This window comes from Protobothrops mucrosquamatus, unplaced genomic scaffold, assembly GCF_001527695.2.
Source record: "Protobothrops mucrosquamatus isolate PMUCROS unplaced genomic scaffold, P.Mucros_1.0 scaffold53, whole genome shotgun sequence".
In the NCBI taxonomy this organism is placed as follows: Eukaryota; Metazoa; Chordata; class Lepidosauria; order Squamata; family Viperidae; genus Protobothrops; species Protobothrops mucrosquamatus.
Window position 1 is genome coordinate 449,213 of NW_015386434.1, and position 26,503 is coordinate 475,715.

At 37.6% G+C, this 26,503-nt stretch overlaps 1 protein-coding gene across 1 annotated transcript; it reads left to right on the forward strand.

Annotated features, from left to right (window-relative positions):
* Positions 1 to 4,736: 4,736 nt before the first annotated feature.
* ASB7 (ankyrin repeat and SOCS box containing 7) lies at positions 4,737 to 23,750 on the forward strand. The gene is made up of 4 exons (XM_015811856.2): positions 4,737 to 4,790; positions 6,652 to 6,880; positions 10,696 to 11,301; positions 23,611 to 23,750. The coding sequence occupies exons 1-4, from the start codon at positions 4,737 to 4,739 to the stop codon at positions 23,748 to 23,750; spliced, it is 1,029 nt and encodes a 342-aa protein (XP_015667342.2).
* The last annotated feature ends 2,753 nt before the right edge of the window (positions 23,751 to 26,503 follow it).

Here is a 26,503-nt window from a genome sequence, read left to right on the forward strand (position 1 = left end):
CTGGAAGTTTTTAAGAAGAGACTGGACAGCCATTTGTCCGAAATGGTATAGGGTTTCCTGCCTGAGCAGGGGGTTGGACTAGATGACCTTCAAGGTCCCTTCCAACTTTACTATTATTATTATTATTATTATTATTATTATTATTATTATTATTATTATTATTATTATTATTATTATTATTATTATTATTATTATCTTATGGAAATGCAACTGCTCGGTTTGGAATTGACTGTTATGTCTCCTGTATGAACTGTAGCATTTATTAAGGCTTTGCGGCCCATTAAAAAAAATAATATTGTACAAGTATTCTGATGAAGTGTAGCCATTACAATGCTGCAGCGTTCTTTGAAGTACATTTTCTAAGTTATACCTCAGGACGATTAATATATTTTCTCAACAATTATGAAAACAAACGCTTTCTTTTCTTTTTACCTCAAAAAGTAAAAAAAAAAGATTTACTTCTCATTCTGTACTTGTTGATTTCTGTTTCTTCTGAGAATGTGTGGAGAGAGAATGTGTGAAGGAAGTCCACTTAATTTCTATTGCTGAGAGGGATGCAATAGGTAGAACGTATTCTTTAGAAAATACAGAAGACAGAATCATGAGGGTTAGATGGGAAACAATGAGTGAAAACTCATCTTGGAAGGTTGGGAACATAATAGAATAGATAAAAAAAGAACCATGCTGGATCAAATCAAAGATCCATTTGATCAGCACAGTGGCCAGTCAGATCCTTTGTCAAACCTCTATCAGAATATGAGTTAAGTTGCTTTCTCCTACAGTACTTGTGTTCCCTGGCAACAGTGATTCAAAAACACCCTAGCTGTGATGCTGAAGATAATACAGAACAATTCATGGATATCTTTATTCTCCACGTACTTGTCTATTTTTGTAGCCGTCCAGGTTGGCAGGACTCACTTCATCTTGTGATAGCAAATTTCATCAGTTAATAACATGCTGTGTGGAATATCTCCTTTTATCTGGTATGAAACTTTCACTGTTCAGTTTCATCAGATAACTTCAGGTTTAATATTAAGAGATGAACGATGGGAGTTGGGAGCTAGTGACCCCAAAGTTGAGAAATTGTTGAAAAGCACAGTTAAACCGTGGTGAGTTTTTCAGAGTTCACCTCTTCCTCATATCTATAAAGATCAGAATGGCTTGATCTGGGAGAGAGAAAGATTATATGGAAAAGGGAGAGTGCAGCTTATGTTGGTATCCCCAAGGGCTTGGAGTTGCAAGTTGGAAGGATTTTGTTATTGAGCTCCTTAGAGGGGGGGGGAAAATGGTATCCTCTTATTCTGAAAGGGTAATGACATCGGTGACAAAACAAATAGTTGGAATGGTTAAGGAAGAAATACTGTCCTTATAAGATGGAGAAGGACAGGAAAACATGTATTGATTCTTCTCTAAAGATGGCATTGGAGAGGCAGTAGAAGATGAAGCTAATTATTATCAAATCTAAGCTAGATTTAAAAAAAAAACACTTTTCCACGATTTATGTAAGGAGAATGCTTTATTCACCAGAGAATTGGAAGATGAAGGTTGCTGATCATCTAAAGCAGAGGGATGACCATCTTTAAAATGTATGATAAAGGATCCCATTTTTTAGACTTTAATACAATTATATAGTATATTTAACTTTCTGTATGACTCTGAGCCCTAATGTGGTTTGGTTTAACTTAGCATAGCCTGTGAATCCAGCCTTTGCTATTTGTAAATCATAGCTTATAGATTGGAATAATGTGTAAAGCAGGAAAATTCTACAAATTATTAAGAATTGTGTATAACCAGTCATAATACTGATCTACTGGGAGAGGAGTAGATTCAAATTCCCATTCATTCCCTACAGTTTCTGATGTTTTTGGTCAACCCATCATCTTTCACCATAAATTGTATCATAGGGTCGCTGTTTGACTAGAGTAATGCTGCGGATCTGGGGCTGATAATGTAAACTGCTCTGCACTCCTTTTTGGATGATAAGGGAAAATGTAATAAAGTTGGAAGGCATAAGGAAACACTCCTGTATTTATTATGAATCTGTTCTGCTTGTTTTTCCAGGCTCATGCTGCTACATAAGAAATTAGGAAACTTTGAATACAAAATAAGAACCAAGAAGCAAAAATGTAATAGAAAAACCAAGTATCCAGGTAACTGATCCAAAATTCTACTTTTTAAAACATTCGTTGGTAAGATTATTACTGGTAATGGTTGATGTTTTGTATGACTTCTGTTCTGTTGGAAGTTACAAACAAGATGCGTCATTTGTGTATTGGGAAGCATAGAAGACACTGTACATTGGATTGTCAACATAGCTTAGTTACCTTGACAAACTGTAATATCTGCTTAGCGAAGGCAACTGTTTTAGTTTGATTATGTGTGTGTGTAGCACATTGCAGCAGTCTGATTTCTAATCCATTTGCCCTTTTTATGAGAATCAATTCCTTTGAATTAGATACACTGGCCCAATTTGGGTATACATGTTTTGGATTAATAAACTAAGAAGCACACAAGATTTATACCTTTGACTCAGTCTTTTACTTCTCTTTCCCTGAACATAGCTGACCCACAAAGTGTTCAATTGTTTTCTATTGCAGATTAAACAGATGTTATGCTTTCTAGGATCCTAAAGTTGACCATAGTAACCATATCATATGCAACTTAGAGATCTTTTATTGAAGTTTTTCCGTGATAAACATAGTGTCTTAAAGGAAGAATGTCATCAGAATATAGCACGTAGACTCTTTGCTTACTAAGCTGAGATACATCCCGTTTGTTTAAAACTCCCACATTCAAGTCCATGAAACCAAATGTTCTCTTTTAACTTTACTTACTGGTCCCCGTTGATAATTTTGTAGGAAAAGAGTCAGATACTGTTTTTGTTCAGTGAGGCTCAGTATGATTTCAGGGGCTCCTTGTGATTACAAGCATTTGAAAATATGTCACTGAGAAACAATTTGTAAGGTAAACAGCGAAGGGTGGAATATATTAGCCTTGGTGCTGTTCCTAAGGTGAAGTGAGTTTTAGGTTTTCAAAATGTGATGAGCTTTTAAAAACGGTTAATATTTACAGCCGAGTGATCAAATACATTTAAATGTTTATATTGCTTTTGTTATTTGAAGCCTTTATGAACTTTAGATGAGTGTTTTTGCTCGTTCCAATGGCAATCTTAGGGTCAAATGTTTGCATTTAAAAATTGTTACATTGCAATCATTTATGTTGATTCTGAGAGCAAGTTCAAATACTTTGTGATACTTTGGCAGCTGCATTCATAATATAACAACATTTTACCTTCCAAGTAGCTTGTAGAAGAGGGCAAATCTCATCCCTCTACAGATTTCAGTGTGTGTGTGTGTGTGTGTATGTATGTATGTTGGTATGTTTGTATGTATGAAGTTCAGTGGCTCTATTGTATTTTCCTGTGAGATATACTTCCTTAAACCTTGGTGTATGATATACAGGGGTCTTCAAACTTGGCCCTTTTATGGCCTGTGGACTTCAGCTCCCAGAATTCCTCAGTTCGGCATGCTGGCTGAGGAATTCTGGGAGTTGAAGTCCACAAGTCATAAAAGGGCCAAGTTTGAAGACCCCTGATACAGAAAGATCTGAATACCCATAAAAGAAAATGCATGGTGAAGAAGGATCAGAGAAAAAGAAGGACACCCTATGTAAGGCCATTTTCCCTTGCTGAAACTGGAAGCAAAGGAATGACTGATCACCTCTGTAACAAAACATCAGTGCTATTTGGATAAATCTTTCTTCTTGGAAGAAATAACCACACAGAGAAGGAAAGTAATGGCCTGAGGGCGGTGCAAAATGTTCTGTCATAAAATGTTTCAACTGAAAACAAGTCCGTATAGAATTTCCAAGTCTTCTGAAGTCAGCCCATTTATGAAAGATCAGAATATTCTGTGAAGTTCTCTGGACCTCTTCTGGAACATTGTTAGGAATGGATTGTTCTAGAGTCGGGATGTCCTGTGACCAAACATTTTGCATAGCCCTGCAGTGGATATGTACAGTAGTGGAATTTAAAAAAAAACAACCTTTCATTCTTTCATATATTAATATAATATCTTATTATATATTAATTAATTGTAATTGTAAATTCCACTATATTGATTAAAGCAGTATCACAGAAGGAATAAACCTTCAGGTGAGAAATAATAAAAAAGAAGATTATGTTCTTGGTAGTCCTGCTGGATGCTACATACTCTGATATGTAGTTGTCCTACATTCATTTGTAATGTAGCCCTTTGGGTATATAAGCTTATTTAAATCTAGGAATGACATTGCCATTGCATAATCTTTTCCAATTAATTAACAATTCAACATGTACAATAGAAATGGTAGGAGTAACTTGCTTGTCCAAATAACGTCTGTGTGAAGTTTGGATATATTACCATGGTGTATTATGAGAGGCCCATTGTTCAGCTGTCTTTTTTTTGCAGATAGAAGGGTTCCTTAAGCATTTAGTGTTTGCTTGTTTGTAAACACAGATGTGTGCATATTTATTTGCCCTTTGTGTATTCTGCCTGCTTTTTCTGCCTTGCCTTGCCACTAGTTTAGGAGTATCTCCCAAAAAATGCATCCACAGTTCTACTTTTTCTTGCAATCCACACAGTATCTGAGATTAGATGAAAACATTTTTTGCTTCTTGCTTGCTTTGATCTAACAAACACCTTCTTCATTTCAAGGAGAAACCCTTTGCTTGCTGTATTATGCCTGCAGACAAAGTAATGTACAATGAAGATGGAAAACACAACTTACAAAAACTGACTTTTGCCTATAAGGTATTTTCTTAATAGAGGGCCTTAATCATTCTTTGTGGAAAATGTTACCTGCATCTTACTAAGGAATTATCAGGGAGGTCATCCGGGATCAGTTTTTCCAGTGCTCCCTCCAAAGACAATTTTATGCGTAACTATCCCGTATCTGAGTGAAACGTTGTGAAATTGGCATTTGTTTTAATTTCTTTCTAAGAGTAGTCTTTATGAAAAAGTGAAATGATTTAAGATATTAAATATTAAATGACACGGACGTGTTGTAATTAATCACTTTTAAAAATGGGCATTAATCCATATTTAAAAAACATTTTAAAAAATTCAGATACAGTATGTATATATAAATACAGTGACACTTCGATATAATGGTTAAGGCACCTAAAACATGGAAGACCATGAGTTCTGATTCCCCCTGTTAGTCACCCACTTGGGTGACTTTGGGCCAACCCGCCCCCCCCTTGTGCAAGGATCAACACAATCCTTGCAAAATACAATTTTTCTATTTCTTGCTCCATTTAAATGGAAGACCCTCGCCCCTTTTCCCTTCTGCCTGTGTTTGCAAGACAGGAGAGGAATTGTTACTAATGCGTTCTTATAATTCTCATAGGCATTAATTGGAGAAGATAAGTTATTGGTTAGGCAGATTTTATTGTTTGCTTGTACAGGTAGTCCTTGACTTATGGCCACAATTGAGCCCATCATTTCTTTTGCTAAGTGAGACATTTATTGTCTTCCCCCTTGACTTTGCTTGTCAGAAAGGTGATCACAATATCCTGTGAAACTACAAGATAGGAACAGTCTTGGCTCTTTACAATATATATTTATGGCTACTTACTCAAGCTGACATACAATAGTGGCCAAAAATTGTGGAAACCTTTTTGGGAAAAGTGTACAGTAGAAATGCCACCTTTGGTTAAGTTTCCACCAATTGTTCTTCTAATTTCTTTATAACTGTAGCCTTGTTCACTTAATAAGACTATTTTACATCACTTTCTGGGTGACCAGTCGACTCTTTGCACCATTACTTTAATTTTATTACCTTTTACAAGCTCACTAAATGAAAGAACACAAAAAACCCCAATCAACTTGATAGCCATCACATAACACACTGACACATGTCCTCCTCTCAGCTTCAATACAGGATATCAATAACCGAATCCTACCGTGATCTGATTGGCTCATTGCCAAAACAAGATGACACCTGACTGGCTCTCTAAACACTCATGCTCATTGGCTACAATCAGAGGAAGGAAAGCTACCTGATATCAACCTAAGCAAGTTGTGCTTCCTTTTTCTGGTTATTTGGCTATAACATTTCATAGAATACAGTACAGATAATTGAACAAACTTTGTGGCATTACATTCTTGATTAAACTATCTTTCCATTGATATATAATTTTATGGTACTACTCCCCCCAAAAGTGGTGTTATTAGCCATCAAACCTCAAATGTACACTTTTCCCAAAAAGTTTCCACACTTTTGGCCACTACTGTAATCACTTACATAAATTACATTGTTGGTCTCTTTGTCTTCCCAATTGGATTTTCCTGTTGCTATGGGCTATGGAAAATGTCGGGCTAGAGGTCACGGTGTACAGCTCTTCAGCTCATTTTAATGGATATAGCTGATGCTGTAGTCCAGTGTTTCTCAACCTTGGGCCATTTTAAGACCTGTGGACTTAAAAGAATGGCTGGCTGGGCAATTCTGGGAGTTGAAGTCCCACAGGTCTTAAGGTGACCAAGGTTGAGAAACACTGCTCTAGCTGACAGTCAGGAGAAGCGTCCCCTCTCCCAACGCCCAATGATTTATTTGTGTTTCATTCTTTTATCACTTTAAGGTGACTGGCGAGACTTCATGACCCTTCTTTAGGAGGCAGACTCTGCGAGGATGTTACATCACCATTGTCGGAGGAACCCTGAGCTACAGGAAGAGTTGCAGATTCAGGCGGCAGTAGCCGCTGGGGATGTCCACACGGTGCGCAAAATGTTAGAGCAGGGCTACTCTCCAAACGGCCGAGATGCTAACGGCTGGACCTTGCTCCATTTCTCAGCGGCAAGAGGGAAGGAAAGATGTGTTCGTGTATTTCTTGAACATGGAGGTGAGTTGACCTAACGGAGGAATTTATGGTTGCTTGGCGATTAAACGTTTTCCTTTTTTAAAAATAGAATTTTCTCTCTTTTTCCCCCCTGCTGTTTGCACTCCAACATGATCTAGATAAAATTTAATTTCTAAATCGTTAGATTTCTAATAGGGTGTGGAAAGGGGGAAAAAAAACAGCAGACAAGCTATGTGACTTCAGAGTCGACCACAAGATGGCACTCCTTTGTTGTGTGTTTTGAGTATTGTACAAAAGAAAAACTAACTCATTCCACAGCATAATTCTGCAGGGACTGGTTCTAGTAGAAGGCTAATATCTTACTGTATATTATAAATTATATTGTGATTAAATTTGTAACGTAAATTTAGATGGTCTGACATATAAAATCATTCTTGGGTGTAGGGTACTAATCACTTCTAGCAAACACACATAAATGTATCTGTAAGAGCAGAACAAAACAAAGGTGAGCAAGTTCATAGAACAATTTAGCTTCTTAATTCAGTTCTGCTAAATTAATGCCATATGGAATTGTCATTGTACTGGCAATAACATTTAGTTTTAGATTTCTCAATAATTTTCCAATATCTATTAGAGTCCATTTCTCTTTGCTTTAAGTTGCATTTGTAAACAAATAAAATGAAATGAAATAACGAAAGTCTTCTAAAGATATAACAAATACAGATTCTGTTCTTTAATCTGTCCACCCTCCAGTTAAATTTATAAATAATGTCCCATTTATGGATGAAGAGATAGTTGGTGTTGATTATTCAACTGAGGATAAAAGAAGAGGTCTAGGTAGCAAAATACAGAACCACAAAGTTGAAAGGGACCTTGGAGGTCTTCTAGTGCAGCCCCTGCCCCAAGCAGGATACCCGATAAAATTCTGGACAAATACTGTATAATATTTCCGTAGAGAATCAGGACTTTACATGAATAGAAATTGCTTATTGATAAAGGAAGGTATTTCACTTGGGTTTTATTAGCAGAACTTTGTGCTACACATATATAAAATTAAATCATTCTTTAAAGTTTATGTGGCAACATTTAGCCAATTTTGGCTGATCTTGAAAAGCTAATGTAATTGGACATGGTTTTTATTTGGAAGTATAACTCTGAGAAAAGCTGGTTAAACACTGGAAATTTTTAAAAAGAAGGCATTTGCAAATTATTTCCCAGATTTCACCAGAAAATATATAGTTCATCAATGTCACTTGGACTTAAATTTAACTTAAAAGTTAAATTTTTTAGTGTCATTTTTAACAATCATCATGTGGAATATGACCAGAAGATGGCAGTGTAATATTTCCAGAACAGATATGAAGTACTCTTCTCTTCCTCTTCCAAATTATCCTTTCATACCTGATATTTTTGGTGAATAGCTGGTTTCTGTACCTCTGGAAATGGTTTCAAATGCTCTCTGATATCCGTGATATCCGATGCGTTTTGGTTCAGAATTTGCCACAATAGAACGGTAAAGTCGGCAGGGCTTCACAGATGTATTGTCTCAAATTGATATTCAGATAGATGGGATATTTTTCAAATTTACCTCTGAGCATTTCAGAATTCTATGCAAATTCTAGATGGGGGCCTTACGTGGGTCCTTAATTCACACAGGGCAACCTTGAGCTTCTTTGAGATTTTGTTATTCTACTGTAGCTGCACTTCCCAAAACTAACTGAAGTGTTCTTAATGAGTATTCCTGATGAAAACAGTTGGCAATTTCAGACCATTAGTATCTATATCATATTTTGCTTAGTCCTGGGTCCCAAGTGTGCAAAAAGACCTGACTGTCGATGTTTGTTGTGGTTTTCTCGGCTTCTGTGTATTTTAGTGTGTGTGTCTGTTTGTGCATAAACACTGTTTACCATGTATAGAATCATTTGTTGAGATGGGCTGATGTTTATTAGTTTATAGATGACAGTTTATCTGATTTGATTTGGCCAATTTAACACACCAAAACATCTTAAGTCATTGTCTCTCATGAAGTTAGGTTGCTTCTCTTTTCCATTTGATTTTTACCTTGAATTTGCCCTTTGTATGTAATAATTAGATCATTTAATTTTCCAGATTCCGTTATTCTTTATCTCTTCTGAGGATTTCTAAACTGTGGAATCCTTGGAGCTCACTGAACCTGGTTGTAAGTTTGCAAATGATGTGTACCCAGGTAGGAAACCTGTAATACGATAAGAGCACCAAGGATTTTACAGTTCAACCCTGAGCTGTGTATATTCTCTTCTGTAGAAATTTTGTCTATAAATTTGGGTAAAAGATTGTTCAGGGACCACCTGACGAGCCAGATTATTTTCTACTCCCTTTGAGTTAACTTAAAATAAATAGATTTCAGATTTTACAACTAAGTGATATTAAATTTAACTACAGAGGTTCTTTTTATCTATGAAAAAAATGCCAAGAAAAGCAGTGAAGATACTGACATTCACTGATGTCACAGGGATGTTTAACACAAGTTAACACTAGTTTATTTAAACAGAGGGGAAGCTTTCAAACAAGATGAATTCCAATTCACAGTTAGTCTGTACAGAAATTGTTAATGTAAGTTATTTTCTTTAGCTATAAAATAGGGTTGTGATTTTAATATTTGTCACTATCTGGAAAGCAATTTTAACCACTTGCTGAAATAGAGAACATTTCAAATAAAATGTTCCATTAAACAGGAGTTCGCTTGTTTAATGATATCCTGCCTTTCCACCTAAAACAGTATTCATGGTTGAGATTTCTGTAATATTGCATGATTATGTCCGCATGCTGCCCTTGCCAAGGTTTTATATCACTTTTTATGTTCAAATAACATGAGCAGAAGTGGGAAGAATTGAGTGCCAGGTACCATATAAATTGTGCACGAACAAAAAATAGCGTTAGTCATTTACACGTGACAGGATGGTATTAGGTCTATACATCTGGTAATTTTTAAAATATTTCATGAATCCAGATTTCCGTGTGGGAAGGAATACTTAGCTGTTGCTCTTGAAATGTTGACATTTTGCCCTATCCTGCTTTCCCGTCTTCAAAATTGGATGACTGCATTCTTGCAAAGCGCAACATTTTGTGAAACGGCAACGCTAGGTGATTTTCATTGTATAGAAGACAGCCTTTATCGAGGACGATCTGAACTCACATATAGCTTACATGTGTTGCAACTGCATAGATCACAGAGGGCCTTCTTTACCTTATACTGTATTAACCCCCTAAAACAGGGGTCTTCAAACTTGGCCCTTTTATGACTTGTGGACTTCAACTCCCAGAATTCCTCAGCCAGCGTGCCTGGCTGAGGAATTCTGGGAGTTGAAGTCCACAAGTCATAAAAGGGCCAAGTTTGAAGACCCCTGTCTTAAATCCGTTGGTGCCTATAAAGCAATTTCCAATATGCACAATGTTGCTTAACTTGGAAGATGCATATTGGAAATTTCTTTATAGCAGTGTTTCTCAACCTTGACAATTTTAAGGCATGTGGACTTCAACTCCCAGAATTCCACAGCCAGCAATGCTTAAAATTGTCAAGGTTGAGAAACACTGCTTTATAGGCACCAAGGATTTAACACTTTAAACATTTTAACCTTTCGAAACTGAAAAATGCAAACTTTCAAAACCTTTGGTTTCAGTTGGAAAGAAGTATATAAAAAATAACAATAACGGATGGCAATAATTTCCCAGGTCTTAAAAGCGCTAGCATTTGTGGGATGTCATGTCTGTTTGGAAAGATGAATTTATAGATTAACCTTGTGGGGGGAAAAATTCTATTTTGAATTGCTTTTCTTATATGCTTCTACTGACACTTCTTGCACTTTTTAAAACTCCAGCGGATCCTACAGTGAAAGACCTGATTGGCGGCTTCACTGCTCTACACTATGCAGCTATGCACGGCCGAGCCCGGATTGCACGCCTCATGCTGGAATCAGACTATCGTGTCGATATTATTAACGCAAAGAGCAACGACGGTTGGACTCCCCTTCATGTGGCGGCTCATTACGGCAGAGACTCCTTTGTCCGACTCTTGCTGGAGTTCAAGGCTGAAGTTGATCCGCTTAGCGACAAAGGGACCACGCCACTTCAGCTCGCCATCATCCGCGAGCGGTCCAGCTGCGTCAAAATCCTCCTCGATCACAACGCCAACATTGACATTCAGAATGGCTTCCTGTTACGCTACGCCGTGATCAAAAGCAATCACACTTATTGCCGGATGTTCCTCCAGAGAGGAGCGGATACGAACTTGGGGCGTTTAGAAGACGGACAGACGCCGTTGCACTTGTCTGCTCTTAGGGACGATGTCCTCTGCGCGCAGATGTTGTACAATTACGGGGCGGATACCAACACAAGGAACTATGAAGGACAGACTCCCTTGGCGGTTTCAATCAGTATATCTGGAAGTAGCCGGCCTTGTTTGGATTTCTTACAGGAAGTAACAAGTATGTATACGGGAAATCTTTTGCCAACATTTGCTCTAGGTTGGAGGTGGGGGTGTGGCAGTTACAAGTAGTTCTCAACTTGCAACCACAGCTGAGGCCAACATTTATTTTTGCTAAGCAAGACATGGGTTAAATAAGTTTTTCCCAATTTTGTGACTTTTTTTGTTAAGCGAATCACTGCAGTTGCTAAGTTAGCAACATGGTTGTTAAGTGAATCTGGCTTCCCCCATTGACTTTGCTTGTCAGAAGGTCGCAAAAGGGGATCACGTGACCGTGGGACGCTGCGAGGGTCATCAAGACACGCCAGTAGCCAAGTGCCCGAATTCTGATCATGGGGCAGCGGTTGGAAAGGTGACCAATGGTCGTAAGTCCTTTTTTTCCAGTGCCATTTTAACCTTGATCGGTCACGAAATGAAAGTTGTAAGTTGAGGACTACCTGTCTTAACAGAACGGTGGGTGTCAATCCAAATCTTTGGGGCAATTTTCTTTCCAGCAGGCTCAGACTCCTCTTTAATTCACGGTTTCTGCCTTTCGACATGTTGAAGCGGTTGGTCCCATTGGGAGGATAGCATGAGGAGAAAAACGGAGGAGAAGCTGCAGGGCCAGATCTTCTGTAACCAGACCAGATCCTTCCAGTCAGCACTGTGATCGTATACGTTGTGCGATGACGCCACCCTTGTGTCTTGCCGAAGAAAATGTCAGGCCTAACAAAAGACAGTTTCTCCCATCTCTCCAGACTTTGTTGAATATGGCCAAATTAGATGACTTCAGAAAAAGGTTATAAAATAGGTTTTGTTCAGTTTGAGAATGTTATAGCCAAATAATCAGTATCCATTTGATTAATAATAATAATAATAATAATAATAATAATAATAATAATAATAATAATAAAAGTTGGAAGGGGCCTTGGAGGTCATCTAGTCCAACCCCCTGCTCAGGCAGGAAACCCTACACTATTTCAGACAAACGGCTGTCCAGTCTCTCCTTAAAAACTTCCAGTGTTGGAGCATTCACAACTTCTGGAGGCAGGTTGTTCCACTGGTTAATTGTTCTAACTGTCAGAAAGTTTCTCCTTACTTCTAGGTTGATCACTTAGGTGAACTGATTTCAGAGACAAAAATCTTGCTAACGCAAATGTAAAATCAGGCATTGTTTTAGTAGCTGAACAAGCTGCAGGCTTCTCCTGAATATTCTTCATTTTCTCATTCCTTCCCCAAGCTTGTCTTTCACAATGTTATCACAGTTTGCTGATAGACGTAAATTTATAAACCTAGTTGTGTCAGGTAAGAAAGGAACAATGTAGCCCACCTCTTTTATGCACAAAGAAGCCAATTTTCGCTACTTCTAAAGTTAGTGTTAGCACGACACCTTACTCACACTCTCCCTGTGTTTTGAGTAGTTTAAAATTATTTAATGAGAATTTCGTAGAGATTTTTGTTAGAAGTTTTCCTTCTGTTAAAAACACAGGAGAAAAATGAAATCATGTGTAAAAAATGACATTTGTAGGATGTCTGGTTGGCACCCCATGTACTTAATTGCTATTAATACTATAAAAGTTCCAAATCATTTGGCATTTTTTTTCTAATATGAGAAAACAGATTGTTGAATATGCATGCAACTTTGCTCTAGGGAATGAATACACATTTTTGAACGCAGCATTTAAGAAATATTTTGGGAGGAAAAGCAGCATGTTTCCGTTTGTGCTGATTGAAAGTTCTAGGAATTTTACTCAACAAATCTGGAAAATGCCAGATTGGAAAGATCTTCTTGTGGTTCATTGAAACCATGCATTCACTTTTAATTTAGAAACTTGAAGCATTTTCCCCCTTTGTTTTCAACTAAACAGTGCCTTTTCCTGGCTATTTTAATCTTTGGGATTTGGAAAGAAATAATTTGGGGACTAGATGCTGTTTTCTCACGCACACACACACACACACAAATTGAACATGATTGGTAACACATTTTTAGGATGTACACTTTCTGTTCTGTGGATAAATTTGCTCAAATCTTTTTTTATGCAGTTTTTCTTCCTATTTCTCCAGAATTGAGAAATTGATTTGATATTCAACACCATTCTATCTTTTGTATTAGGTTGGGGTTTTCTTTCTTTCTTTTTTTTTTTGCTGCACCTTTTAAAAAATCTGAAACAGATTTTCTGGTGTCTAAATCTGTTCTGCTGTGTCTAGCAGATAGTGATGTGCACACTTCTGACTTTGTTGTACAGATAGTCCTTGTCTTACAACAGTTAATTTAGTGACCGTTTGAAGTTATAAAGGGACAAAACAGTGATTTATGACTGTTTTTCACACGGCTGTTGTGGCATCCACGTGATCAAAATCCATTTGCTTGGCAACTGACTCATACTTATGACGGTTGCAGTGTCTCAGGGTGACGTGATCATCCTTTTGCAACCTTCTGACAAACAAAGTCAATGGGGAAGCCAGATTCACTCAACAACCGTGTTGTCAACAACTGCAATGATTCACTTAACAATTGTGGCAAGAAAGGGTATAATGCAGGGCAAAATTCATCTAACAACGTTTTCACTTAGTAACAGAAATTTGGGGCTCAATGGTGTCTTGAGTCAGGGACTACCTGTAAAATTTTTTAATAATTAGAACACAATGCCATCATTAGGCTCCCATAAATTCCTAAAGCTGGCTGAATTAAAAACTCACATCTCTCATATTCTGTACAGCTGACTCCTTGAATTTTAACCTTGCTTGCTTAATTTGTTTACCGTATAATTTTATCCAATTACTACACTCTTTTTGCACTTGCGCACTCATTTCAACTGCTCCAGCACTTTGCTGAGAATCCCCCCAACAACAAATTATTTCATAAAATATTCTCTTTCCGGTGATATCTTGTTGCTAAAATGGTCAATAACAGAGTGGTTAAGTCTGGCTAGCCCAGTGGTCTTCAAACTTGGCCATGGAAGTCCACAAACTCCATGACTTGTGGACTTCCTGGCTGAGGAATTCTGGGAGCTGAAGTCCACAAGTCATAAATGAGCCAAGTTTGAAGACCCGTGGGCTAGGAGCAAAAACTAATCGCTGAGATAGTGAGTTACATAAAATGAGCTACCAGCTTGAAACTTTTGTTAGCACCTAATAAAGAGGGGCTTTTTGAGATGTCACTCAGTTTCTTTAATCACGTCCTTGGCCTTCTTTAATCTTTTTTTTTTTTTCAGTGCATCGTTCTCTAAATTAGTTTTAAAGATACTTTCCAGAACAGATGGAGTTAACCCAACAATGGCAAAACCCTAGTTTTATGAAAAGATTAAAACAGTCGAATGTTTCTAATAACATTTCTAAATGGAAAGCAGCATTAAGTATATTATACTTGGGCACAGCTAAAGTTGATTATTCAGTCTTTCTATTTTTTGGGCAGTCTGTGAGAGATCATAAACTTAATGCTGAACCACCATTTAAGAGCTGCACCATTATCTTCGCTTCAAACATTCAAAGTATTGTGGGGAATAAATGTCATTTTCCCCCAAATATTTGGATAATGGCATGGTCAAGCGCAGGAAATCAGGAGTCCAGGCAATTCGAATGAATGTAGGTTTATTGTATACCAGAGCTCTCTATAAGAATCTGAACTATCAATGGTCAAAGAAAATTGGCAACAGATAAGGGTCAACGGAATTCAAGGTGGGCTCGTAGCTTTCTGGAGTATACTGAAGTCTTATCGCTCACACTCTACGTGGGTAGAGATAGACAATTATTTTGGAATTCTTCAGTTTCTTCCATCGTCTTCTTAGGACAGTGGTGGCGAACCTATGGCACGGGTGCCAGAGGCGGCACTCAGAGCCCTCTCTGTGGGCACTCGCGCCGTCGCCCCAGTCCTAGGCCTTCAGCTGGGTTTTATAAAACCTTTTTTGCTTTAGGCCTCCGCCGCCGTGTGCAAAAAAAAAAAGATTCAATCAGTCAGTCAATTTCAACTTCTCATGGGAAAAAAAAATCTTGCAAAGTTGGAATTGATTGATTGAACTTTTTAGTCTCACCCAGTCTGCCGTTACCACCGCAGCCATGCCCACCCAATGGACCACAACCACCGAATGGGCCACAACCACCCGGCACTCGACGATGCATAAGTGGGTTTTGGGTTGCAGTTTGGGCACTCGGTCTCTAAAAGGTTCGCCATCACTGTCTTAGGACATCAAACTAAGAGCTGCTTTAACATTAACAAATGCCATTTATAGAGATTTCTTAGCTCTGACTATGTATGATGTTAAGACTTAATATCAGGCAGTGGCTTTTAGATCACGTCTAAAATCTACCAGCTATAGTCACCAGTTGTGTAAAACTCTTGTCCCCCAACCAGTCTATTGGTTTTCAGCAGACATATAGTTTGCTGATGTTTCTCTTCAGGTTCATGAGTATATAATCTCCACTTTTATATACATGTAGGAATCACAATTAAAATATAAAATGAGGTAGTGCTTGGCAGATGGAAATGCTAAGCTTTTTTGAATAATTGGAAGGGTTTTGTTTTGTTATTACCAAAGGAGATCTTTTGCTTACAATCAAAAGAAGCCATTCATGACTTTGGGAAATGTGCTGTTTCTTTAAGTCATTCTACAGGTTTTATTTCAGCATAATTTCAATGCTTTGAAACCGAGACCATCATAAAATATAATTCTGTAGTCAGTGGCTAGATTTACCTCTAGCTGCAAGGCCACTTCCTTTAATAAGAAATATTCAGTAGCTTAATGTTACATTAAGAATCCCCTTCTTCAGTCAAAGTTTGTGAATTTATCTTTTTTTTGTAATTCTAGTGTGGGATGATTATGTAGTTCAGCCTTCAAGTTCTGAATCTATTACAGGGGTTTTTTTTCCTTCCAACTGAGCCTTGCAGAATCTGTGGACTATATCCTCTTGTTAGCTGATATTCAAATCTCAGCTTTAAAATAAATCATATTTTGCGAGTGGGACAGGCTTTTATATATGTTGGAGATGGATCAGACGTTTTCAGAAAAGTGACATCTTAGCTTCTCTTGGGCATGGAAATTGGAAGCTAAGCTTTCAGAATGGCATGTAGTATGTTGGGTGGGTGACTGTTAGTCAAAGCAAACTCCCCGACTATCGTATTGCAGGCCCATTTTCAAAGCTTGCATGTTCGCCTCCAGAATATAACCAGGGTTTTTGTTCAGCTGGCTTCTTTGATATTGCCGTAATGCTTTTGTGTGTTTATCCCCTGACAATCCCACCACCTCTCCTCCTCCCTTCTCCAAAGTGCCCTGTTTCAAGGGACTTAAAACCTCTGGCTGCCTTTGGGTATTGCAAAGGTATAAAAGTGGAAAGATCAGGTGTACAAATTGTAAATGGAGCAGTGGACTTGAACACAGCGCAAAGAACCCCGGCTAAGCTGTAGTTTTCTTAGGGTAGAAGTAAAAAAAAAAAAGGGGGTTGGCAGTAAAGAGGCTTTTATATAACAGGAAGTTGGATCCAGTTCTAAATCAGTCATATTCAGCTGCAGATCACTGAAGTTGGGTTTGAGGTTGAATTCTTAGACACCTATCAAAAAGCATTACCTAGACATACGCCCTGTATAAGGCCGGCGGTCTTAATTTGGGGGGGGTGTCTTTGGCAGTATTTTAAAATTCATGCAACTGCCCCAAATGGAAGCAGGGGGTTCTAGTCATCAAGGAAAAGTAATTTGCTCCCAAAATTAAATGGGAGGCAGAGGGGAGGCATAGTCTCTCCCCCTCCCCCCCAGCAATTGCCACTGTCTTAATACATTCATCCCTGAAGTCTTTTTTGAAGGGAATAGTTTTCACTGTCTCCAAACCGTAAAACAGGCAGGGGAATATCCTCTCCATCTTACGGAAAGAAAATAGGCAATACTCTGGAAAACAAACGATAAGTGTACACCAGAGCAAAAACACGTATTACCGGGGAGGGGGGGGAGCTTCTAAATACATACTCATTCTTCATCTGATGTATCTCATCCTTGGCCTTGTTACTTTTTCCTCACCCCTCAACTTCAGTCCCCTATCTCCAATTGTTTGCTTCACCACCTTGAGCTCTCTGGGTCAGAGGTCCCCAACCTTTGGGGCACCAGGGACCGGTTCCGTGGAGAGAGGTTTTTCCGCGGACCGGAGGGGGCGTGGTTTTGTATGCTATCTGCATCCCGCGGATGGGGTTTTGCTTGTTTGTGCGGACCGGTTGTTGGCCTACTGCGGCCCGGTACCGGTCCATGGACCGGGCTTTGGGGACTCCTGTTCTAGGTGACTGGAGAGGGTTTTCTAGGCCTTTAAAGATACCTCCTCCCCCCAGTGGTAACTGCGTTCTCTCGAAAAAGAGCTCCCACTAATTGACATGCCATCGGAATTTCTCCCAGTTCTGATAGATCTTTGTGTGTTGTGGAATAAGTTAGATAGCATAGCTGGAATCAAGTATATTATTCATGAATGTTCCATGGGTCTTGCTGGTGTGGCACTGCAGTACCATCGTCGTATCATAGGGGTGCCCCTTTAAAAAATATTAAGAAATCCTATCTCCTTTTCATCTTTATGTTTGTGCATGACATATTTAATATAATATTTGTGCACAAGAAAAGGAAAGTAGGGATGCGGGCTACGTATGTGCCTGAGGGTTTTTAAGTGTTTATCCTTAACGATTTAGGATAAATTCTACGAGTGTTTAGGAATAATGGAACATAATTCAAACCGAAAAGCTATTGTTTGCCTTTCTGGTTGTGTGCCACAGTGTCTTTTCTCTCTGTTGACAATAATGAAAAATAAAAAAAGCACAATAGATCAACTGCTCTTTAAAATAAAACAAAAAGCAACATAAACTGAGAAGGAGCATCTTTTCCATGGAAGAAAACAATCTTAAATGTACCATATCCCTATATTCCTTTTAAAAGAAAAATTAGCCTCATGAAATGCTTATGCTTCTTGAATCCTTATGCAGTTACATTGCACTGTGGTTTCTTCTAAGCTCCAAAACATTTTGTTTTGCCTAACTTTGTGGCTATCTGAATGGCCAATCTTAAGATAAGTGGAAAATTATCTTAATTAAGATAACTCTCATAGCAGAGAGCAAATGTACTGCAGTTGTTTATGATTTTAAAACATTTTCAATGAGGCTTTGATACGTTTTTGAAATGAAATACTTGCTTTCCTTGCTGAAGTAATATGCCTGGGAATAGGATAATTTTCTAATAAAAAGCTTTATTATAAGCCACAGCAGGCAATTTCCCCAACTAATATGGCAATTAGAGAGATATATAATTTTTAATGGTTAGTTTTCTACAATTAAAATAATGGTGGGTTTATGAAGGAGCAGTCCAGATCAAGGAAAGAAAATAAATACAATTATCAGTATGTGAAATGATATAAATATTTTGGTTCGATACTCTTAATTCCTGTTATCTCCTTAATAGACAATTTAACTTTTGAAATTAGGTTTTGGAGATGCCTATCACGAGCAGAAGAGATTCAGATGCTTGTGTCCTGAATTGTCAATTTATTCTGTTGCCATCCTGTAAGAAGACCCCATGTTATGCCATGCTAAGTGTTTTTGTTATGCAAGCATGAAGAAACAAGTGAAAGTTGATGTCTTATTTGGGGGGGGGGGGGAGAAATCCAGTATAGTATACTAGAACTCACTTTAAAATTTTGCAGATTGCTGGATATGAAAAAAAACAACAATAAAAACACTAAAGGTTTTTTGTTTTATTTCTCATTTTGAGTGGGGATTTGTCTGGTTTTGCTTTTGTAATTTACAAGGTTAGAATTGATTTGTGCAATGTCTTGGTAAAAGAAAACCTATAAACACCGAAATTAGCAGCTTCAGATTCCCCCCCGCCTTTGTTAGTCTAGAAACTTTTGCTGAACTGCTAAATTCCACATAAAATCACAAATAGTCATACTGAAGGTGACCCGTGGATGCATTTACACATTTTAAAATTTAAATTTAAAATTAAAAGAAATGGTGTCAGATTTTATTTTACCATCACCTGAATTTTAGCCTAAAATATACATCTAGATGCTTGCGTTTTGGTTTAAATATATGCAATACAGATATCATTGGGATTTCCAGCATTCTGCACAAGTTGCCGAAGTTGTGAATTTAATTGTACAATGCACATTCTAGAAATACTAATCCAATCCATTGTATCTTTGTATGACATTTTTAATATTACTTTGTCCGAGGAAGTTGGAGGCAGACACATACCATTTCTGCTCTTCCTTTCATCCTTATTAAACCTTAAGAAGTACTGTAAAAGACCCTGATTTAGGAGAAAATGACTTAGCTTTGAGGTTAAGTAAGGAATCTTGAGCCTCCCCAATTATGGACCAGTTGGCATAGCAATAACTATACCTTGGTGAACATAGTTCCCTTATGTGTTTTGTGCAAGAGTTAACGTAAATTTCTGTTAAAATGTTTCTGCAAAGCAGACATGCTTCATACTGAATAGAGCAATGCTCAGCTAGGGCACTGATTTTATTTGCTACAAATCTAAGAAGGGAGATCATTCCAAGTAGAGAATCATTAATAAAAACAAACAGACAAACAAAAGGGCATTTAATTTCTCGGTAACTGTTTCCTTTTTGGTAGTGCAAGCCTAAAGGAAATTTAAGACTTATAAGTGTTATACTGTTACTCACATCTTAGTTCTGCAATTTATGGCTGCTACTTTGTCTCCAATTAATTTAGCTTTGTTCTATTTTTTTTAAAAAAATCTTGATTCTTACCTATCTGGATTTGGAAGAATTAAATGTTTATGTTCAAAAATATTTGTTCAATCTTTTGTCAATCGATCAAAATTTCTTTTTTTCTGTTATTGTGCTGACCGTACACAGTAGTCCAGTCAGCCTCTTGTTTTTAACAACACTTTTATTAATGTTCTACAAATCCTATTATTACTGGTCTCATGAAAATACAAATAGTAAAGGAAACTTGATCTAAAGATAAATAGCCATTTGTAGAAATTCTTGCAGATTTTTGCCAATTACTTAAGGAATGGGACAGAGTTTTAAGTACATTCTGTGCATCTATTCTGACCTATCAGAAATCTTTTTGACCCCTTAAAAACAGAGACAACTCCTTTCTCAGAAACTTAATATTGGCATTACAGTACTTAATTTTCTAGCCCTATATATGTTTCTTCCTGTATGTGAGCAAGTATTATTTTTCAATTACAGTATTACATTTTTCCCACAAACACGGTTGCCTGTGTCATAAAATTATTTCCTTATGAGGAATACCAATAGCTTAGAGGTGCTGGTATTGGACAATACAGTTTTTTTTAAATTGATTTTTTTAAACCAATATTGTTCTCACAAATCTTCCACTCTAAAATTAATGATTGATAGCTCTTAAAGAATTTGTGGCAAAGCTGACAAACCCTGACAAAAGTCTCAGTCACATTTTAAATTAGTGGAACATTCTTTAGAAAAAAGTAGGAAATGTAGAATTTTTAAGAATGATTTGTAGCATGACTTAATTTTCAATTATGTGAGGTCTTATAATATTGTGTAGATTTCTATGTAATTTTTACAGATTTACTGAATATTCACCTACGTTGGATAGACTAGCTTCCTTTCAGAATATAAACTAATAACTTCTCCCGCTTATTTATTTTTTTAGGTGATATATGTTTAAGATTTTTTGGGGTATAGTCACATTTCATAACATGTATACATTTGTGCTGAATACTTTTATGTATCCTTTCAGTTTTTTAATGTAATTTTCTACTAAGTTTGCTTCTTTTCCTCTTTGAAGTAATAGAGTATAACAAAATGGATTTTTGAGCAATTTATTATAGTTATTTTTTTATCAGATTTTATCAGTTCTTTTTATCATCCATTAATAAAAGTTTATCACAATTATTTGACTGTTTATAGGTATATATTATAATACTCGTTGGGCATATCTTTTATTTTAAGATGAAGATATTTTCATATCTTAAGTCTTTAATGTCAAGAAAACATACAAATATCAAATCACTTGATTTGTAAAACTAAAAATAATAAATGAATTCATTAGTTCCTTCACAATATCAAATAATTATTTTGCACACTTGCTTATGTACTAAGCAATAGAATCCTGCAGCCCATTTATTGAATAAATACAAATAGTCTAAATCAATGGGCAAGCCAGTTGTTTTTTTTAGTAATGAAGTGAAATACAAACATGCCAATGTTTATTATACTTCTGCTGTATTCTCAATATCATATTAGTTTGCAGCATTATGTAAGAATATATATATATATATCCATCGGGATTTTGGTGATAGATAAATCACTTAATTGAATAAATAAAAACTTATGTGTGCCAGTAAATTTCTCACTAGTTGTGAGAACAGTCTTCACTGTTAGCTGCCTAATAAATTCTAGTAAGTGCTTTTAAAAGTCCTTTTTTTTAATAGCTGACAATTAATACTGATTAAATTTCTGAACTCCGGTGTCCTGTTCTGGAATTCTTTGAAGGACGGTGCTAAGCAGCTGCAGTTTTCATGTTAATGCTGCTGCTGTAATTTCCAACTTTACACAGTTCTTCACCAGGGCCACATATGAAAATGGATCTCTGCTGCTTACCGTGTTCCTCTTCTGTCCATTCCGCCAACGAAAAAAGTTGAAAGCTAACGATCTGCCACGGAGACCCAGGAAAATACCTCCCACATTTTATCTCTTTGAAATAAGATTGCTTAGGCGCCCTTTGCACAGGATGGCTATAAGTACATAAAATTGCCTTTGTCGAGGGAAGGGGGGGGGAACTTAATGTAGCTCGAATGGACTTTTCCATTGTACCCAAATAGGAGTAGATAAGCACTGACCATTCTTCTTTTTTAATTTGGGGATAAAGTTTACTAATGAAAGCATTCCTCAAACGTGCGCTTCAAAAATGTGTCTGGGAGCAAGCAGCGTCGGCTTCATAAGACTCTGACACCATTGTATTTCTGGATGGAAGGTGTCAGCTTTGGAAGCCGTTTAATTGTTTTACCTAATCTACTTTAATCCAACTCGGTTCTTTCCAGATCTAGCAGAAGCTCCCCGCATTACCTCTTCATCATTAGGCAGCGCTTAATTCGTCGCTTTCTTTATTTTCTTGGCTGTGGCCAGATTACTAATAACATTTTACGTTGACTATAAGAAAGTTCACTGGTGTGGTCTATAATCCTCCCGCTCGTCCATTCAGAAGCAACCAAGAATGAGTAAGTGCTCTAGACACCGAGGGGCAATGGATGTGGCAACTGGTGCTTAAGACTGGAAATGTCCATTATTAGCACATTCCCAGGAAATGCTGCTCAGATTATCAGGAGGAAATGTCAGGACATTTAATAATCACCCTTGAGGAATTTAGTGTTAAGGGTAGATGCCTTTCCTCGCCACCCTCCCATTTTCTTCCAAGGGTTCATTGTGTGCTTTTGGATGCCGAAAACCAGCACCGAAGCTACATATGGCAACACATGCTTCACTTCTAATGTTTGTTTGGGTGCGTTACTAAAGCTAGCGTACACTTGTTTCTCCGCATTGCACATTTATAACAGTTATCTGGGGTTGGGACATAAGACTAGTGTCAAAAGCATGTGTTTATAATGGAGATTGACTTGGGAATTGTGTTTTGATGTCTTTTATCTTACCTTGCAGTTGGTGTGGATTTGTTTTTTGTGCAGCTATGGTGTATACAGCTCTGTTGTACAGCACCTAATTTTTTTTGAAGGAGCTTTCAAGCTTACTGTCTGGTGTCCCACAAAAATGATTTCTTAGGCTGTAGCACTAGGATCCATCTCATTTGCGTTTACCAGTAATGGGCTGTCTGATAGCTTAACTAAAAAGTAAAATGTTTCCTATTAGGACAAAAAAATGACCTGTTTTCCTTGTTCCCTTCTGGGAGGAGGGGGCTTCGTGGTATCCGTAGCAGACCATCCAGATTCAGCCATAGATTCATTCCTTACAGCATTAACCTTGTGAACTCTCAAGCGTCCTCCTTCCGTTATATATTCAAGATGGACAGTACTTAATATTTATTTGTTACGTATATGTAGGGGTTTGGGTCTATACATATGTTGTACATAGTATGTTTAGCTGTGTGTCATGTACGTGTTTCACTTTGAGAGCGGGCAATTAAATTTCATTTTTGATGTGTGCCGTTGTGCCCACAGTAAAAAAAAATGACAATAAAGGTTATCTTATCTATAAAAAAAACCCCTAACTGTTCTGTTTTACAGTTTTGGGGCAACTGTCCTACTGTTTGGCAGCTTCTTGTCTGTTTTTTTCCAAATACTCTTTTTTTTTTTTTAATCCACAGCCTGGCAATGACTTATTAATGCTTGTGTCTCTTTTTTTAGGGCAGCCTCGGAACTTGCAGGATCTCTGTCGAATTAAAATCCGCCAGTGTATAGGCCTTCAAAACCTCAGACTTCTTGACGAACTACCAATTGCCAAGGTCATGAAAGACTACTTAAAACACAAATTTGATGATATCTGACCATTTGCAAGATTTGGACAATAAGCAGGATTAGTTTGTATTCCAGATACCTTTCAAAGGCTGGTCACCTTGCACAACGTATATCCTATGCAATTTCTGATTTTTTGTTTTTTTTTTTCTCCCCCCGAGAAGTCAGAAGGCAGGTATACAATTCCTTTTGGGTGGGGCAGGCGGGTGGGTGGAGGGGCCTGTTTTATACCAAATGCTAAAAGGTCTTAATTTTGGGGGTTTTTTTTTGTTTTGTTTTGAATTCTTGGTCCAAGTTTACGAGATTCAAGCTTTGTATACAACGTTACAAATAGGGAGTTGGGTTTTATTTTGCAGGGGGGGGCGTGGTTTTTTGTTTTTGTTTTAGCATCACTTTTAAGAATGAAGAAGGAACATTGCTTGTTCAAAGGAAGTCTTCCCCATCCCTGTATAGCATGTGTAATATTTGCAAAGTGCTGAATGAATTCTAAACCAAATAAGGATCAGGCTTAAGAGCACCATCTATGTGGTATTGTGATTGTATTTCTCTTATTGGTAGAGAACCCTAGGCAGATCCTGCTGCAAAGAACAGTTTCTGTAGCAGCACTGATTGGTGGATTAAGCCCTCTAGCACTATTTCCACACACACACACACACAAACACAGACACACACACACAGAAGACCAATATGGCACCCATTTTACGCTTCATTAGTGCTGACAATTGATTGGATTCCACATGGACGTAATTTTCTGCCCACAGGGGGGTTGTTTCTTGTTTTTTTATTTTCAAAATCATGGCTCAGGCATGTAAGTAGAGTGTTGAAAACATTGCCACCTTCATTTTTTTTAAAAAATAATAATATTCAAGTTAGATCTTTTGCATAATTATTGTACTTCTTACCCTTCCTTTCATGCCAGTATGAGTGGACTGCTGTTTTTAATTAGGTTTTACACTGCTCAGATACCTTTTGGGTCTCTGTGCGTTACAAAAGCATTAACCGAAAACAAATTTAATTTCCAAGCTGACATATCCTGTTTCCATATAGTGCCTCAAGTGCAATATAATCTATCTGTCTTATTTTTTTATTTCCTTTATCACACATGTGACTTTCACACATTCCTATCCTGACCTCAGTGTGATGTTTGTTACTATTGGAATTGCTGCTTTATAAGGGGTTTTCTTTTTGGGGGGGTTTGTGTGTTTGTTATCCCCACCTTCGTTTCAAAGACATCCAGTTTCAAATACCGCAGCTCACATTTGAGCTGTCATTTTTGTGTTTTTTTTTTCATACAACAGGCTAATTTATGGTTTTCTCAGATCACAATCCGAGCTAGCAGTTTGTTTTTAATTTTTTTTTTTAAACAGGGTCCATAATTTGTTTCTCTGACATACTTCCAGCTGCTTTGACACTAAACAGAGCCTCGGGCTATTGCAAACTTCTCCTTAGCTTATTCAGGCCATGTGAAAATCATTCACAATTCAAAATACCTGCAAATGTGAATTATACCTGCACTGATCTCTGGACCATCAACCGGAAGGTCTGTAGAACTCAGTTCATAGTCAGCCTGTGAACTCTGTGCGTATATTTCACTTTTCGTAGGTAGGTTGAACCTCAAGTGGTTGACTATATATTCAGTACACAGCTAACATCACCGCTGTGCTCTTTCTGAAGACCACATTCTCCCTGCTAGGAAAGCAATTCCTTAATATCGCTACAGCCAATTTCTTGGTAGCTTGAAACGAATCCTTGATGACAGCTGAGTTCTCAATATCGGCTACCGCGGATGTCTTAGATGCGTCTCTTATTTTACGGGAATTGAGATCGTTACAGAAACGGGATTCTGATGGTCCTCTATCAACATCTATTGATCTCGAAACGTGGAGCGTTTGGACTTTAGCCCAGATTTAGCTTGGATTGTGTTGCAGAAACCCTGCTGGTTCTCATGCTTGAGTGTTTCAAAGTTTTCAGGCAGACACGTGTGCCCTTCACCCCATGTATCAGTTTTGCCATATAATCCGTAGTTCACAAGAGCAGCACTGCATCCCTTCAGATAAAGATCTTTCTTCTTGCTTTTAGTGGGTTTTTAAGAAACAGTGATAAGCAAGGGAATTGTTGCTCCCAATTTAGCCTTGGCTTTATAAAAGCAAGCAAGAAGCTGAGGGCTCAGTATATAAGGTAACAGGCTAACAGCACTTTCCCTCCCTTACATACTTCACTGTTTGCTAGAGGTAAGTGCAGCAATTGCTTGAAATGGCCTGTTAATTTATTTTTTCCTTTTTAAGTTGTACCGTAGCCAAGTCAAGCGTGCATTTGATATACTAGATGTAAATGCAGCGCTATAGGCAATAAGATACCCATCTTCACATCAGCAAATAGCATTGTTACGTTCCAGTCTTCTGAGAAATGTTTAACCCTCCCCCCAGTGGCCAATCTCTTACAATTTTTAGGTACTTTCAATCCAGGTCCAATCCAGAGGAAGTAAGTTGTGGACTGGCACAACAGATTTGCAGGTCTGAATCAGTTCGCTTGATCTATTATTGCATTCTTGGCCATCCTAGTTATCTCTATGGATGCCGAGATCCATTATAAGATGACTTCTAATTCTGTCTTGCTGCTGTGACTTTCAGAAAATATATAAATGCCATGCTGATAGCAAAAGAGCTATTTAATGGAATATATATCTCCTTTTTTTATTTATTTGTTGGAGGTTTACGTTTTGGTTTCTCCCCATGTTTTAATCCTTAACTCATTTTTATGAAGTACCTATTGAGTTATCGGTCGA

Bases quoted from the DNA above. Each gene is read 5' to 3' on its own strand.
- ASB7 (XM_015811856.2), top strand. From the start codon at position 4,737: ATGTACAATGAAGATGGAAAACACAACTTACAAAAACTGACTTTTGCC. The intron at 4,791-6,651 runs GTATTTTCTTAA...ACCCTTCTTTAG, and splicing joins AACTGACTTTTGCCTATAAG to GAGGCAGACTCTGCGAGGAT. The intron at 6,881-10,695 runs GTGAGTTGACCT...TTAAAACTCCAG, and splicing joins TGTATTTCTTGAACATGGAG to CGGATCCTACAGTGAAAGAC.